Below are 17,563 nucleotides of genomic sequence, written 5' to 3' on the forward strand. Positions count from 1 at the left end.
AGGATTTGTAATGTATGTACACAGTGACTGCACCAGCAGAATAGTGAGTGCAGCTCTGGAGTATAATACAGGATGTAACTCAGGATCAGTAAAGGATAAGTAATGTAATGTATGTACACAGTGAATGCACCAGCAGAATAGTGAGTGCAGCTCTGGAGTATAATACAGGATGTAACTCAGGATCAGTACAGGATAAGTAATGTATGTACAGAGTGACTGCACCAGCAGAATAGTGAGTGCAGCTCTGGAGTATAATACAGGATGTAACTCAGGATCAGTACAGGATAAGTAATGTAATGTACACAGTGACTCCACCAGCAGAATAGTGAGTGCAGCTCTGGAGTATAATACAGGATGTAACTCAGGATCAGTACAGGATAAGTAATGTAATGTATGTACACAGTGACTGCACCAGCAGAATAGCGAGTGCAGCTCTGGAGTATAATACAGGATGTAACTCAGGATCAGTACAGGATAAGTAATGTATGTACACAGTGACTGCACCAGCAGGAAAGTGAGTGCAGCTCTGGAGTATAATACAGGATGGAACTCAGGATCAGTACAGGATAAGTAATGTATGTACACAGTGATTGCTCCAGCAGAATAGTGAGTGCAGCTCTGGAGTATAATACTGGATGTAACTCAGGATTAGTACAGGATTTGTAATGTATGTACACAGTGACTGCACCAGGAGAATAGTGAGTGCAGCTCTGGAGTATAATACAGAATGTATCTCAGGATCAGTACAGGATAAATAATGTAATGTATGTACACAGTGACTGCACCAGCAGAATAGTGAGTGCAGCTCTGGAGTATAATACAGGATGTAACTCAGGATCAGTACAGGGTAAGTAATGTATGTACACAGTGACTGCACCAGCAGAATAGTGAGTGCAGCTCTGGAGTATAATACAGGATGTAACTCAGGATCAGTACAGGATAAGTAATGTAATGTTCCTAATGGCAGTATCCTTCTTTAGATAACATTACTTCTAGGGGCACACTGAATCTTCTGGGTCACACGATGAGGCTCGGAGTGCTCACAGGTCCACAATTTGGAATATAAACTTATTGTATTATTTCCTACTTCTGCCTCCAGTGAAGCTGAATATACCTCTGAGATGTTAAAGCCCATCTGTCAGCAGAACTGTCCCTATGACACCGGCTGACCTGTTAGGGTCCGTTCACACGTCCGCAAAATGAGTCCGCATCCGTTCCGCAATTTTGCAGAACAGGTGCGGACCCTTTTATTTTCAATGGGGCCGGAATGTTCTGTCTGCATCTGCATTTGCGGATCCGTAAAAAAATAGAACATGTCCTATTCTTGTCCCCAATTGCGGACAAGAAAAGGCATTTTCTATGAGAGTGTCGGCGATGTGCGGTCCGCAAAACACATCCGGACGTGTGAATGGACCCTTACATGTGCGCTTGGCAGCTGAAGACATCTGTGTTGGTGCCATGTTCATACGTGCCCACATTACTGAGAAAAACGATGTTTTAATTTATGCAAATGAGCTTCTAGGAGTAACGGGGGCGTCACCATTACACCTACAGGCTCCGCTCTGTCTACAACTGCTGCGCCCTCTGTATTGTGATTGACAGGGCCAGGCATTATAAATGTCATTACACCTGACCCAATCAGAGTGCAGGGGGCGCGGCATTTGTAGAGGAAGCAGAGCCTCTTGGTGTAATGGTGACGCCCCCGTTGCTCCTAGAGGCTCATTTACATATGTTAAAACACGTTTATTTCTCAGCCATGCGGGCACGTATGAACATGGAACCAACACAGATGTCTTCAGCTGCCAAGGGCACATGTAACAGGTCAGCCGGTGTCATAGGGACAAAGCTGCTGACAGATGCTTTTATAATAGATTCTAATTAATCACAGACTTAAGGCTATGTTTTAGGGGACTTTCACTCTAGCGTTGTTCTTTTCCGTCATTGAGTTCCGTCCTAGGGGCTCTATACCGGAAAAGAACTGATCAGGCATGTCCCCATGCATTCTGAATGGAGAGCAATCCGTCTTCAGGGCGGAGATAATACCGCAGCATGCTACGGTTTTATCTCTGGCCAAAAAAACGGAACATTTGCCTGAATGCAGCATTTTTTTCAATAGGAATGTATTAGTGCCGGATCCGTCCTTCCGGTCTGCGCATGCGAAAAAAATAATATAACGGATCCGTTTCTCTGCATCCGGATTCGTCTACAAATGCTTTCTGTTTGCATGCAGATGCGATAGAACTGCTTGCCGGATCATTCTGCCGCAAGTGTGAAAGTTCCCTCACACGGTGGTAGTCTCTGATAAATTAGCCCCTTTGTACAAACCACTTTGATACATTAAACCCTCTGACGGGTCATTGTCTGAGCTGTGAGTTTATAGCAGATATTGGCAGATCAGGTGGAGCCGGTCATTTAACCGCATCGCAATCCGCCTCCTGCACCAGGTGCCAAATCCTATTAAATAACGTGCTCACCTGTGAAGGGCTTCATGCATGTCGGAGTGCACATATCCCTGCAGCACTTCTGGTTTCCACCACAGTCCCTGTCCGATTTGCAATTTCCAATAGGAAGTGGAACTACACATTTTGCCAATGGACCTGGTGGACATTTTCCAGGTTTCTCTGTAATTAAAGATTTTGTTGTGTCACAAGCTTTTCATGCAGTTACTGACCTCTTATCAACCAGGTTCAAAACATGAAAAATATCTATCGGCACCCTGGTTGGATTGTCTCCTCCAGAAGAAACCAAGACGATATAACTAGATAATTAGAGATGAGTGAAACAAAGTCAAACGAATTGACTTTGATACGATTTTCAGGAAAAATTTGATTTGCCACAAAGGCAATTTTTTTCTGAAATGGCAGTAAAATAAAAATCATACTCACTTCATTCATTTGCTCACGGAGAGGACACAACGGCCATCTTGATTGAAGAAATGTGTGACATCACCTCGCTGGCCAGGCACAGTGACGTCTTCAATAATGACGTCATCACGTCACAGCACAAGGTTTCGCTTGGTTTCTTCAGTCAAGATGGCCATGACTGCCTCTCCGAGAGCAAATGGATAAGGTGAGCATGTATTTTATTTTTACCCTGATTAGCTCCTGAATGGCCTCAATTTTAGTGTCAGATGCTTCAATCAGTGATGAATGCGGCATCTGAGGGGTTCAATGACGGAGGCTCTCTGTTCCCCGTCATCGCGCCCACTACATTCAATGGAATGCGATCCTTTGTAAAATTAATCGAAGCAGCTGAATTGGATTTTTGATATCTTCACTCATCTCTAGTTATAACCATAAAACTAAAATCTGAAGGTCTCTTTTTCCCCATTTAGGGCAGTAGATGCTCTATGACTTATTCTGTATATGAAGACGAAATAATACGATTTTCTCGATGTCTGTGTTTATTGCTCCTGCTGCACAGAGGTTTTGTACCTAGACCTAAAAGTGATTAGTGTATTGGCAGATGTCCACCACCAGGACAGTGACATCTACACATTTACAAGTTTCCTCACTCTGGTTTGTCTGCACACATCCACACCCTTTACCAGGTCTTCATCTCACGCTCCTCTAGTTACATAAGGCATGTCGGAACAAGCACGTGCTGCAGGGCTTCCTTCTAGCTGACAGCTGATCACCGAGGGACTAAACACCAGTTGTTTGAGGTCTTTTTATCATTATTTAACAATTATTTTTTAAAGAATACAATTCCTTTAACTGAGGACAGTAATAAGTAAAAAATGTTGTTGTCTAGGTGGAAAATACATTTGAAATGGTTCATGACAACTATAACATTTACCTGATCCCCGCTGATTCCTGAACCAGTCTCAATACCCAAGAAATGCCTTGCGATGCCTGGTTAATGAATTATTGGTGGAGAGATATTTCCAGTCATTTCCATGAATGTTGACCACAGACGGAGAAGCAGAGACAAGTGGGAACTTGTTAAAAGTCAGAAGAGGAGCAGCAGAGGATCAATAAGGATGACCTCCCCTGGACAACTTCTTGATTCTTTATGTCTACCATCCATTAAGGGGTTTGCATGCTTTGGACAATACCTTTTTTTTAGTTGGAAGGGTCACTCAAAAATTATTGTTGCTGGGACCCCAGAAACCCCTTTAAATGGTAACAATCATAAAATTGTGCTCTACTGGTTATACTCGTCAGACACATGGTAATTGTTTCTAAGTTTTTAGAGGTGAAAGCATTTACTTGATTCCCACATTCCAGCTCTACCTATAGCATGATGACCTGTTAAAGGTTAAATGGTGGCATAGACATGTGGAGATATTACAGGGTGAGGATACATGTCAATGCGTAGAGGCCCACAACTTATTTATGGTTGTTGGCTCAGACAAGGAAAAACAAGGAAAACCAGTGGAGTCTTGACCATGTTTAGAAAATTTTTCATCTCGCACTGGACTGTAATGCTTAAGGGACATAAAGGAGACAGAGGAACAGGATAAGCCACGAAGATATGGAGACAATTACAGGGATCATGGTGAAAATTTTCGTAATTTTTTTAAAACTTGGCCTAGAGCAGAAGGTTGTGTAAAATAAAGGGGTAGTCGTTCTCACTCTTCCCACAGCTACTGTACGATGTCACTTCTATCATTCACATGCCCGAACGCTGATGCCAATCACTAGCCTCAGATAACCACTGATGCCAGTGATTGTCAGAATTGGTCATGTGAATGGTGGGTGTGAAGCCATTGCTGCAGGACCCGAGGAGGGTGTGGGACTGAAGCACTGTGCTGGAGCGACAGGGCATATAAAAGGTAAGGTTTTTTTTTCTTTTATTTATACAGTCCCTTTTCGTGGGTCAAATAAAAAAAAAAAAATTGAAAACCCATTACTCTCATAAGTTCTTATTTATGAATGTTCCCCCTCCACTTCCCCTTTCCCTGAGAATATACATGTCCTTAATTAAAAGGGATGACATTACTAATACTACAGTTTCTAATAGGGTCTTTTTTGTGTCTGGTGAGATCAGTTTCACAGCTCAACCTCTCCCTATGCATACAACGCTTCTCAGTCCAGCTATGGACATTTGATAGAAGCCCACTGTGGGCATAAGTTGTATCCAGCACAGTCGACTAGCAGACACAACTGAAATATGTGAATCCGCCTTTAGATACCACTTAGAAGGGTCTTCATTGATCCCTGTGACTAATCAGCAGTAAAATTACCTGATGGTGGTTTGTCATGGTTGTCTGCTAAGGTTCCTGCAGAGAACAGAATGAGAAGAATGAGAGCGCTGGTCACTGGTGCCATATCTGCTGAGCACTGGAGATATCAACCACCCAGGTGAAGGATTCCCCATTTATAGAGATGTAGAAGGAAGGGAGGAGAAGCTACAGGGCAGGGTGTAGATTTTTTACAATCCTGGATTTCACAATTTATAGAATCAGGTAAAGACACCACTATAATTATGATTGGATTATAATTATTGTCAATAACTCCTTTGTTCCCTTGTTGGCAGAAGAACATTTGTATTTAAATCTACAAGACATTGGACATGGAACAGATGACACAGCCCTGGTTTCAGATCACAAAATTTACGTCCCTTAAAGTGGTTGTCCCACAAAAAATATTCTATAGTTTTCAAACCATAATCAAAAATATAGCATAGCCACTGAGTTATTCAATAAAATGTGTCTGTATTGTGCCACCTGCTGTTTGTTCTTTTTCTCATTTCTTTGACCTGCTCACTAAGAAGGCCGCACATGCTCAGTTTCATCTTTCAGCTGCCTTCTGAGTTGTGATAGGGAGAGCATGGACACACACCCTGAGCTGCAGCATAAGAGACACCCCCCTTGAGCTTTCAGCTTGATATAAATCTAGCAGAGCAGGGCGAGCTAGACGCTGATGGAGGAAGACATGCAGAGTGGGAGCTTCGGCTGAAAAGAACAGAATCCATTGCCATCCGCAATTACCAGTCCTCTTCCAGGGCACATTTTCCCATTCTGACCCTCTCTAGCCCGAGTCGGAACTTCTGGGCTCTTTCCAATACTGTGGGCTGCCCCTGTGAGGTTGCGGTCTGTGCCGCGCGAGAGACGGCATCCTTGAGTTCCGGGTGGCGAGTGAACCGTAGCGGTCCTTGGAACCCGCTTACCACCTGGGGACCGATCGGGTCTATGTGGACCAGCTACCGAACGGAGATACAATCCCCTGGGTCAAATGCTGGAGTGTGGACGCACCGCTGACCGGAGTCATGCAGAACATTACATCCCATTGCGGCCTGAGGATCGCTGGGGCCTTGCTGATAGACCGCTACTCCTGCCCTTGATACACATCAGCGAAAATCATAAGGTGAGAAGACATACTCACTTAAATCCAGAGCCTCCTACAGCGCCAATAACTCGCTTAGTCTCTACCTTAGAAGGGACAGACTATATTCCCCTTCTCACTGCTCTGCAGCATCATAGGCCAAAGACTTAGCTAGTCAAGATATAAGTACTGTGCACCCAGAGGCATTATACTTTCCTCGGGAGGAAAGGAGGCCTAAATTTATATTGCTGGACCCCCTCTTGTGTGTTAGGGGAGGTCTGAAGATCTCAGCTCTTTCATTATAATCTGCTTAAAGAGCCTCCGACTCAATGTTTGCGGAACCCTAACCCGGATCTCCTTGATATGGTTTATTCTCCATATATTACTGCTGCTATCTTAAGATATATATGTGACACAGCAACCTGCTACAATCACTCCTTCACTCAGTGTATGCACATCGCCTTCCGAGATGGTGAAATACGGGCAACCTAAAGCTAAGGACTCTGTCTCGACTTCTAAAGCCTCTCAAGCCAAGGGAAATATGGTATAGTTTATCACTAAATCACCTGCGGATTCTGACACCTCTTCCTGAGGGACTCCACAATCAGACAAATTTACAATACTTGCTGTAGAAGATCATATATTTTCCCAATCTGATCAACCTCTGTCCAGGACTTTCTTTCAACAAACTCTCACTAAAGCATTATCTCCTTTGGCGCATGACTTCCAGGAGATCAAACAAGACCTCAGACAAATAGGCCATCGGGTAGACACCCTAGAAGATATGGTAGCTGATCTCTGTCACCATACTAAAGAAGTGGCTACTCATTTCCATTCTTGCCAAGATCAACCTCATTTTCATTCTTGCCAAGATCAACTAAATCTGCTCTACACTCATGTGGAAGATCAAGATAATCGTAATTGTCGTAATAATCTAAGTATCCGAGGTCTTCTTGAAACGTATACTTCAGAATCATTGCTGAGCACAGTTAAACAACTAGCTATTGATCTTCTAGGGGATCACTACCCCCTTTCTATTGAAATAGAGAGAGCACACAGGGCCTTACGTCCACGTCCAGAACCCTCAAATCCTCCAAGAGATGTAATTTGCAGATTTCTTGATTTCAGAGTCAAAGAAGACATCTTGAAGAAGGCCAGGGATGCACCACAATGGGACTTTGAAGGTCACCAACTAACTCTTTTCCAGGATTTAGCTCCCATTACCTTCTACAAAAGAAGACAACTAAAGCCTCTGATGGATCTTCTAGGCTAAAAGAAAATCCCTTCCCGTTGGCTATTTCCTTTTGGACTTGCTACTACAATAGACGGAAAAAGGTTTCTAATACGTCGACATGAAGATCTAACGGAATTCCTGACGGCACTTGGGGACCCTATGATTTCAATTGAGGACTGGGCGCCGGTTCAGGATCTAGCTACTTCACCAGTATTACCGTTCCTGTCCCCTTGGTCCGTAGTGCAAACGGGTAGAAATGGAAGAACCAAGAGAAGAGCTTGACAGGGCCCTACCAAGAATCTAAATGCTGATAGTACCTGAATAGGTATCCTTAACTAATGCACCGTTTGATATGTCTCTCTCCACAGTTCTCTTTAGAGAGTTATAACTGCAATATGTATTCTTTTCCTTTCTTGTTAAGTGCCTGACGTTTCTTCTTTTATGAAAACTGTGAAGGTAGGGCTGTGACCCTATATATACACCTATGTATACTTGATATACTAATGTTTTACACTATAATTATTTAGATTTTCAACTAATCTCACATTTACTGGAGATGACCCATATTGTATATCCTTCCCCCCTATGACATTACCAGCGTCGTTAAAAAGTTCGGACGCATGTCAATCCTCTTCTGGATCATATAGGCTTTATTGCCGTCTAGTTCTTTCATGTTTCCTTTATTTTTGTAACTGTTTTATCGCTCAAAAGAATCGTGATAGGGTTATTGGGGAAGTTCACTCGGGTCCCTCATACCCCATCCTACCCCTAACCCTCAACCAGCCCCACCCCCTTAAACCCATCAATAAAGACACTGAGGCAGGTAACTGGAATTTAATGGGCACAGCAGCCTTTTATTAACATAACATAACATTAAAACATGTACATCATGAACCCGACAAAGGAGGTCCTGAAAGCCCTAGTTACACTCTAAAACAAGTGCACCAAAAAACACCCGGGTAAGTACAACTTGCCTCCAGCCGCGCCACACCAGCTCGGAGACCCCCGAGTGTTGTATCCCCTTTAAACCGCCCGATTACCAAAAACCTGGGAGTCCAGCCCCACCAATTGAGGCCCTCCCATCCACAAAACACCAAATCATAGCCCAGCTTCCAGGACCTCCTACCGCCACAGACGCGCAACTTGACCCCCACTACCTCAAGCTTGCGCGCCCCTTCACACCACCAATGCCCGTTCAATCCCGCCCTGCAGACCCAGGGCCCACAAATCCACACCCACCGCATTAAGGTGAACCCCGTCCGCTCTCCAATACGCCCCCTCCCCCGACTCCAGATCAAAATGCCTCACTACCACCGAACCGTTCCGGGCCACAAACTTACCTACCGCCCTATTCACCTTAATACGAGCCCTATTGATCCGTTCCACCGAACGCGCCTCACGCCAACTCTTCCTCGGGACAATATCTGACCACACTACCACCAGCCCCGGGAACAAGGCCCACAACCTCAGTAAATCAAATTTAACGTCCCTTATCAACTCTCTCACCGGCTTCACCCCCAAATCGTTACCACCTGCATGCACGACTAGTACATTCGGGGGACGATCCAGCTGAACAAAACGATGCACTTCCCTCAAAACCCTGCCCCACAGCATACCTCGATAGCCCATCCACCGGATGGCCGCAACATCCCTGTCAATACCCAACTGCCTCACGTCTGCCCGTATCACCCCCCAGAAAACAAAGGAATGGCCGATAATCCACACCAACGCCGGCGACTGACCTAAAATACAAAAGAAACAATCAACATCAGAGAGCAAGCCCTAACCACAAACCATCAGACTTCCTCCAGCCGCACGTATGAGCGGAACCTACTAGATTCCCACCGCCCAATCCTCCGAATCACCTCCTCACTCACACCCCTCCGAAAGAGTGACCCGTGTTATACCCTGGGTCCACCCCCAGGCTACGCAAACACTTCTTCAACACAGCCAAAAACTGATACCGGGACAAAAACGCCCCATCCTCATGCCTAAGCAAAGGGGCACCCGTCCCCCGCAACCCCGCACCATACTCCCGCAAGCAAACCACCGGGCACATAGGACAGCCCGGAACCGAAAACAAACAGACACAACGACCCCGCCCTTCCTGATCTGTCTTTGACACCCTCAGCCGAATCACCACCCGATCCGGGAACACATCCACATCATCATCCCGCAACCCTCCAGCACAGCGAACACTCCCACTCACCAGCTCCCCCATCCGAAATGCCCCAAAAAATGCCAGCGAATACGCAGCCTTAAACAAACGAACCTCGCTCCCTGAGCTGCAAACCAACTCAACCTGCACCCCCAGCCTCAGCAACAAGTCAAAAGACACCGGCCGACGCCGATCCTCCGACCTCCACCCCCTCCGCCAGCCCTTTAACACCTGACGAACCACAAAAGCTTTGGTACAGTCCACCAACCCCCGCACCCGAAACCCAAACGCCAGACCCGCCATGCACTTATTAATCCTCGCCACCGACCAACCCTCCTCCTTCTTCCACCCCAGGAACAATACTAAAGGAACCTCCCCAGCATCCACACCCAGCCCCAACATACCACACCAATCCCCCCACGCAACCCATGCAGCCTCATACGCCGCCCACGTACCAGCCGACAGGGACGCCCTGAACAGCCTGCTCACCGTACCTCCAATATCTCCCACAACAACCCCGGGCACTCCATCCCGACGACGTCCGCGTCCGGCGCCAACTGCCGAAAACGATCCCACTGCGAACGAGAAAGAGCATCCGCAACACCATTAGAAACACCCGGCACATGTACCGCCACTGCCCAAACATTCAAAGACAAACAACTCAGAACCATATGCTGTAACAACCTCACAACCTAAGGAGAGGAAGCAGACAACTGATTGATTGCCTGCACCACCCCCAAGTTGTCACAATGAAAACGCACCTTTTTATTCCTAAACTTGTCCCCCCACAACTCCAACGCCAACACAATGGGAAACAATTCCAACAACGCAACGTTCTTGACCCAACCCCTCTCCACCCACAACGAAGGCCAGCGATCCGCACACCACTGCCCGTTACAATAGACCCCAAAACCAACCCCCCCAGCCGCATCCGAAAAAAAGGTCAAAATCCACACTATCCACCGCGTCCCCCAAAACCAACGCCCTCCCATTGAAATCCTCCAAAAACCGAGCCCACACCCCCAAATCCTCCCTCAACTCCTTCCCCAAACGAATAAAATTATGCGGAGCAGTAACTCCCGCAGTTGCCGCCGCCAACCGCCTGCAAAATATACGCCCCATGGGCATAATCCGACATGCAAAATTTAATTTACCCAGTAATGACTGCAAATCACGCAAACGAATCTTAACTAACCGGCTTGCCCCGGCCACCACTGCACGTAAATCCACCAACTTGTCTTCCGGCAGCCTACACTCCATAGCCACCGTATCCAACATAATCCCCAGAAAACTAAGCTCGGTAGTGGGCCCCACCGTTTTACCTTCCGCCAAAGGAACCCCAAAAGACGCAAACACTGATTGCAACGTAGCAAGCAACACCGCACAAACCCGAGAATCCGCCGGACCCAAACACAAAAAATCATCCAAATAATGAATGACCGACGCACTCCCTGCTACCTCCTTCACCACCCACTCCAAAAAACAACTAAACGTCTCAAAGTACGCGCAGGACAGGGAGCAACCCATCGGCAAACACCTGTCCATATGAAAAAAACCCTCCCAAAAACACCCCAACAAATGCAGGCTATCTGGATGCACCGGAAGCAGCCGAAACGCTGCTTCGATATCCGTTTTTGCCAATAAGGTCCCCGGCCCCAACCTCCGAACCCACTCCACAGCCGCATCAAACGAGGTATAGACCACCGAACATAATTCGGGGTCAATGCCCTCATTGACCGACGCCTCCTTTGGGTATGACAGGTGATGAATCAACCGAAACTTGTTCGGTTCTTTCTTCGGAACCACCCCCAAAGGTGAAACCCTAAAATTAGGCAAAGGTGGCTCTGAAAACGGGCCATCCATCCTCCCCAACCCCACCTGCTTAGCCAATTTCTCCGCCACCACCCCCGGATGATCCCCCGCCGAGCGCAAATTCCACCCCACGAAAGGGGCCGGTCCCGGATCCGACGGGATCCTAAAACCAAAACTAAAACCTTCCCACAACAACTGCGCCGCAACCCGATTCGGGTACCTATCTAGAAACGGCAACATCTTTTCCACCCGCACCGGCGTCCTGCCCTTTTCCACCATTTCCCCCCCCGTGCTGCCGTCCCCCCCTGAAACACCGTGATGCTCCATGTCCTCCCCCACAGTTGGTACACTCGTGCTTGAACTTGCACTTAGCACCGAACTTACAGGTTCCCTCATTAAAGAGGAAACACAGCCCCTTTGCCATTGCTGTTGCCGCACCTGATGTTCCCGCCCCAGAACCCCCATCCCCCCGAAAGGACTGCCCCTGCCGCCCCGGCGCAGTCACCCGCATCCATAACCCTATATCCTTATGGTCCCACCTCATAGACGGGCGGACCGCTTTTCTCTGCCTAAATTGTTCATCTTACCGGAGCCACCCTACACCCCCATACACCCGGTACGCTTCCCCAATCGCATCCATGTAGCAAAATAGCGCCGAGCAAAATAGCGCCCTCTCCCCAATCACGCTAGCCAGTATCGCAAAAGCCTGCAACCAATTAGAGAACGTGCGCGGAATCAAACGATACCGCCGCTTCTCATCCTCATCCTTCTTCCCCTCCTCGTGACGCGCCCTATCCAGATTAAACCGTTCCAGCGGCAACACAGAAAAAACCTCAATATACTCCCCCCTCCAAATCCTCTCTTTCACCTCTGGCTTCAAATGCGCCCCCAGGGGGCCCTCGAAACAAACATAAACCTCCCCTTGCGCCGCATCATCCACCTTGCGCCTCTCCTCTTCCCCACCGGCCTGCGTCTGCACCGAAACTGCCTCACTCACCCGACCCGCCGCCACCGGAATCCCCCCGCCAACCCCGCACGGCCCCAGAGAAGCCTCCTGCCCCCCCCACGCCGGTAACGGAGACACCCCTGACCCCCCTAAACCAGCCACCCATCCCGCCAGACTCCCTAATCGCTGGCTAAGGCCCCCAATTAATTCTCCCTGACCTCCCTCAACCCCCACGCCCCCTTGAACCCCTACCACAGTCTGCAAAGAATTCCCCATGGTCCTACATGGCTGCCCGGGCGCTGTGAACCCCGCAGCCGTGGGTCCGGAATCCTGATGTCCCATCCTCTGCGAAGAGACGTCATCACACGGCACCTCCACGGAACAGGAACCCCGCACCCCAGCCTCCAGGCTGCTGGCTGCGCCGGAAGATGGTGAAGATGAGGTAGGCAGCTCCTCAGCACGTCCGCTCTCCACTGGGCCCGCGTCATCCCACTCAGCAACCAAAGGCCCGGGCCTACTGTGGCCTGACACCACTCGCCCAGCCTCGCTTCCGACACTTGTACCGCTCCCCCGTCGCGCGGGCCTCCCTACCCCCCTGGAGGGGGGGGGACCCCGCAGGCACTGGTCCGGATCCCACGTTGCTAGCAGGGGAAGGCAGGGGGAGGAAACCCCTGCCCTGCACAGGACTCCGCCGTACTGCGGGATTCCTCCCGCGCCGGGAGGATGATGCAGAGGGTCTGCTACCTCCTCCCCGGCGCGGAGGGTCCCTAGGGGGGCTCCCAATCCGGCGCCGAGTCCGTGGGGTGTCGCTCGGGCTAAGGCGCGCCGGCGGCCGTACCCGCCGCGGCCGTCTGCCCTCCGGCGGCGCGCTGGCTGTGCCCGCCGCCTCCCCACTCAGCAGGCTGGATACCTGCGCCTCTAGCCACTCCGGGCCCCGCTCCTCTGCTACCGCCCGCAGTCTCTCCAGAATAGCCTCCATCTTCGGCGTGCACACACTGCGGCTTCAGCTTGTTCCAACTAAAGATGGCGCCGGATAGCCCTTTGCGCCACCCTTATAAACCTTAAGCTCCGCCCCTACTCCCCGGCCGCTTCCTCCCACCATTTTAACCCCTACCTCACCTCACCAGCCCTCAACCATCTACTGCACGTCCCCTCGCTCCCCAAAACCTATCATGGCAGCCTCCCCTAAAGGCTGTCGCCCCCCAGTACAGCTGCACTTGATTTCAATGCCAGTTTGTCTAGTGCCGCTCATCTCTCTCCTCCTCTATGTTCCATACAATTCAGACACTCTTATAAACCACCATGGTTTTGAAGTTAATGTCTCAGAATGGGAAAGGCCTTAATTCCCCGTACAAGCGCTCAGCAATGTGGTCAGACGCCAAGATGAGGTGTGATATATTGTTAGCTCAGGAAACACATTTGTTGGCCTCTGATACACATAGATGCTCAAATAGGCACTTTCCACACCTTTTCTTTGCCTCTGAACTGGTCAAGAGGAGGGGGGGGGATCCTTATAGGGATTAGACTTTCGCGTCAAATTAAATTGTACCAATGCATCACTGACCCGGCAGGACTTTTCATTATCCTTTTATGCTCTATTAACCATATCGATTATACCATAGCCACTCTATATGTTCCTAACTCTTATCAGCTCTCTTTTATTAACCGTTTCTTTAAGAAGCTAATGAAGGTAGCAAAGGGACCCATTGTTCTGGGTGGAGATTTCAACGTCCCTATTGATGCATCAATCAACTGCTCCCGGGTAGTGGTGGGATATCATCCAGAGTTAGGTAAGCTCCTTAAAACCACACCCCTACACGATATTTGGAGGTACCAACATGCAACGGAAAATGGTTAGAGTCTCCTTCTCGTCTCAGGTTCATATCTCACAATCTCGGATTCATTATTTTCTCATTTCAAGGGACCTTCTACATCAGGCATCACACTCCGCAATTGGTAATATGACATGGTCTGACCATGCCCCTATTTTCCTTCATATTCAAGACACATATCCTAACCCCAATCCACCACTTTGGCATCTCAACTCCTATTTACTGAGGCACGACAACCGCTTTCGTTCCTTCTCTAATTCACCTAAGGAGTTTTTCTTGTTGACTGACACCCCTGACATCAATATCTCCACTTTCCTGGATTTCCTACGGCAGCACAAATACATATACATATGGGTTTTATTCCCCTAGGTACAACCAGAAGAGACAGGTAAACAAGCATAAATTAAAAAACTAAGTTAATCAACCAATCACACGCCAGGTCCACCCCTAAAACCCTGACACCAGTGAAGCTTCCTTGTATTTTTTTTTTCTCTTAGGTTCAGAAGAGACAGATGTCGTATCCTGGAGGGATATAGAACTTTCCAAGCTGTATACAGGGAGCGTTCTGTCCCTCAGCTTGAAGGTGTACTAAGATGGTGCCTTTCCCCTGGGTGGTAATCCACCGCACATCTATTACACAGGGCATCTATTACCCAGCATGAAGTCCCGGCATTGAAGCCCAGCATGGAAGCCCAGCATGAAGACCCGGCATGGAAGCCCAGCATGAAGGCCCGGCATGGAAGCCCAGCATGAAGGCCCTGCATGGAAGCCCAGAGGTCATGTGACAGGAAGTGTGGAGTAAATCTTCCCGGCAGATTCAATCCGCAGATGCGCTCTGCCAGACCGCTCAACCCTCTGGCTGTCAGAGTAAGTATGGCCGCCGGCCTGTGCCCCTGATGCGGTCCCCCCCATACATGTATCCTGCCGCCATCTGTCCCCCTTGCCCCTGATGCGGTCCCCCTGCTGTAACCCCTTAGATGCTGAGGCAGTGGCATCCATGGGGTTAATAGAGGGAGGGGGCTCCCTCTCTCAACCATCGGGCTGCTGCTCTGCGATGGCAGCGGCCCGATGGTTGCCATGGCAACCGGATGCTTTGCAAAGGCGTCTGGTGTTGCCATCTATCAGGAAATCTGATAGTACTATACTTTGCAATTCAAGATCCAAGAAGGACTTGATAAAAAAAAGTGTCAAAATAAAAAAGTCAAAAAAATAAATAAATAAAAATGTAAATTAAAAATAAAATAAATTGCATTTTCCTATATCTGCTCATTTATTAGAGATTAAAAAATGAAAAAATAGATAAACCACACATATTAGGTATCACCGCATTCGCAACGACCGGCTCTATAAATATATAACATGATCCACCCCATCCAATAAACACCATAAAAAATAAAAACTGCGTCAAAAAAAGCCATTTTTGTTACCTTACATCACAAAAAGTGCAACACCAAGCGATCAAAAAGGCGTATGTCCCACAAAATGGTACTAATAAAACCGTCATCTCATCCCGCCAAAAATTAGACCCTACTTAAGACAATCAGTCAAAAAATAAAAAAGCTATGGTTCTCAGGCTATGAGGACACTAAAACATAATTTTTTTGGTTTCAAAAATGCTATTATTGTGTAAAACTTAAATAAATAAGAAAAAGTATACATAGTATACTCTTCCTGCAAAAAACGAGCCCCTGCACAAGACGATCGGCAGAAAAATAAAAAGATAATCATGCGTACCCCAAAATAGTACCAATAAAACTGTCACCTTATCCCCTAGTTTCCAAAACTGGGTGACTTTTTGGGAGTTTCTACTGTAAGGGTGCATCAGGGGGCTTCAAATAGGACATGGCATCTAAAAACCAGTTGTCACGGCGGACGTACACTTAGTACAAAAGATAACACACCAACCAGGCTCTGGACGAGAGACAGGGGAAGGTTCACCTCCTAGCTTATCCCTGACCTCTTTCCCTGCACTGCTCAGCCCACAGCATACCTAGATGGTAGGTGTGCTAGTGTCCTCCAGCCTGGGCTAACAAAACCCTGAACTCCCTAAGATGGTGAAGTGGGGAAATAGGAGCAGTCTGCTCGCACAGAACCTGGATGGAATAGAAGACACAAACAACCGAACTAGAAATGACACTTATCTCAAAGAGCAGGAACTGACAGCCAACCTTCCCTCCAAGCTTCCCAGACCAGAATGAACTGTATAATCTGCTCAGGACACTGGGCAGTGTGCTATTTAAACTAAAGACCCCACCCAGTGCACCTGATGAGAGGCACGGCTCCAAAACAACATTAAACTCGTGCTGCTATCCTGGCTGACCTCCGCACATCGTCAAAGTGGGGCATGACAGTACCTCCCCTTCTACGGGTGACCTCCGGACACCCCGCACCAACCTTATCCAAGTGGGACCTATGAAAGGCCCTCACCAGTCGGCTGGCGTTGACATCAGACGCCGGAACCCACATCCTCTCCTCAGGACCGTATCCCCTCCAGTGCACCAGGTACTGGAGGGAGCCCCGAAGAACTCTCGAGTCGAGAATCCTGGAGATCTCGAACTCCAAGTTTCCCTCGACTAGAACAGGAGGAGGAGGCAATGGCGATGGTACCACCGGTTTAACATATTTTTTTAGCAAAGACCTCTGAAAGACATCATGGATCCTCCAAGTCTGCGGAAGATCCAGCCGAAACGCCACCGGATTGATCACCGCAGAAATCTTATACGGACCCACAAATTTTGGACCCAGTTTCCAAGATGGCACTCTCAACTTGATATTCTTAGTGAACAACCACACCAGATCACCCACACACAGGTCCGGACCAGTCACACGTCTCCTGTCAGCCATTCGTTTATACCTCTCACCCATCTTCTCCAAATTCCCTTGAATCCTCCGCCAGATAGAGGACAAGGCAGAAGAGAATCTCTCCTCCTCTGGCATCCCAGAGGAACCAGACCCAGAGAAGGTACCAAACTGGGGATGGAAACCGTATGCGCCAAAAAATGGCGACTTACCCGTGGACTCCTGCCTACGGTTATTCAACGCAAATTCTGCTAAGGACAAGAATGAGGACCAGTCCTCCTGATTCTCAGCCACAAAGCACCTCAAGTAGGTCTCCAGGTTTTGATTGGTACGCTCCGTCTGACCATTCGACTGTGGATGAAAAGCCGACGAGAAAGAAAGTTGAATGCCAAGCCGAGAGCAGAACGCCCTCCAAAACCTGGAGACAAACTGCGTGCCCCTATCAGAGACCACATCTGAAGGAATACCGTGCAATTTCACAATATTATCCACAAAGATTTGCGCAAGAGTCTT

The 17,563-nt window shown here is 48.2% G+C and overlaps 1 protein-coding gene across 3 annotated transcripts in view; it reads right to left on the bottom strand.

Annotated features, from left to right (window-relative positions):
- The window catches only part of LOC120997016 (perlwapin-like), a 136,607-nt gene that overhangs the window by 28,311 nt on the left and 90,733 nt on the right, over positions 1 to 17,563 (bottom strand). The window contains exons 1-2 of one of the 3 annotated variants that reach the window (XM_040426922.1): positions 5,189 to 5,375; positions 2,475 to 2,621 (exon numbers count right to left, since the gene is read on the bottom strand). In XM_040426922.1, the coding sequence (XP_040282856.1) occupies positions 2,475 to 2,621; positions 5,189 to 5,273 (232 nt within the window). In that variant the 5' untranslated portion in view covers positions 5,274 to 5,375. Of the gene's footprint in view, positions 1 to 2,474; positions 2,622 to 5,188; positions 5,381 to 17,563 lie in introns of those variants that run through there. The other 2 variants (XM_040426923.1, XM_040426924.1) reach the window with 2 other exon arrangements.

This window comes from Bufo bufo, chromosome 4 (assembly GCF_905171765.1).
Source record: "Bufo bufo chromosome 4, aBufBuf1.1, whole genome shotgun sequence".
Lineage (NCBI taxonomy): Eukaryota > Metazoa > Chordata > Amphibia > Anura > Bufonidae > Bufo > Bufo bufo.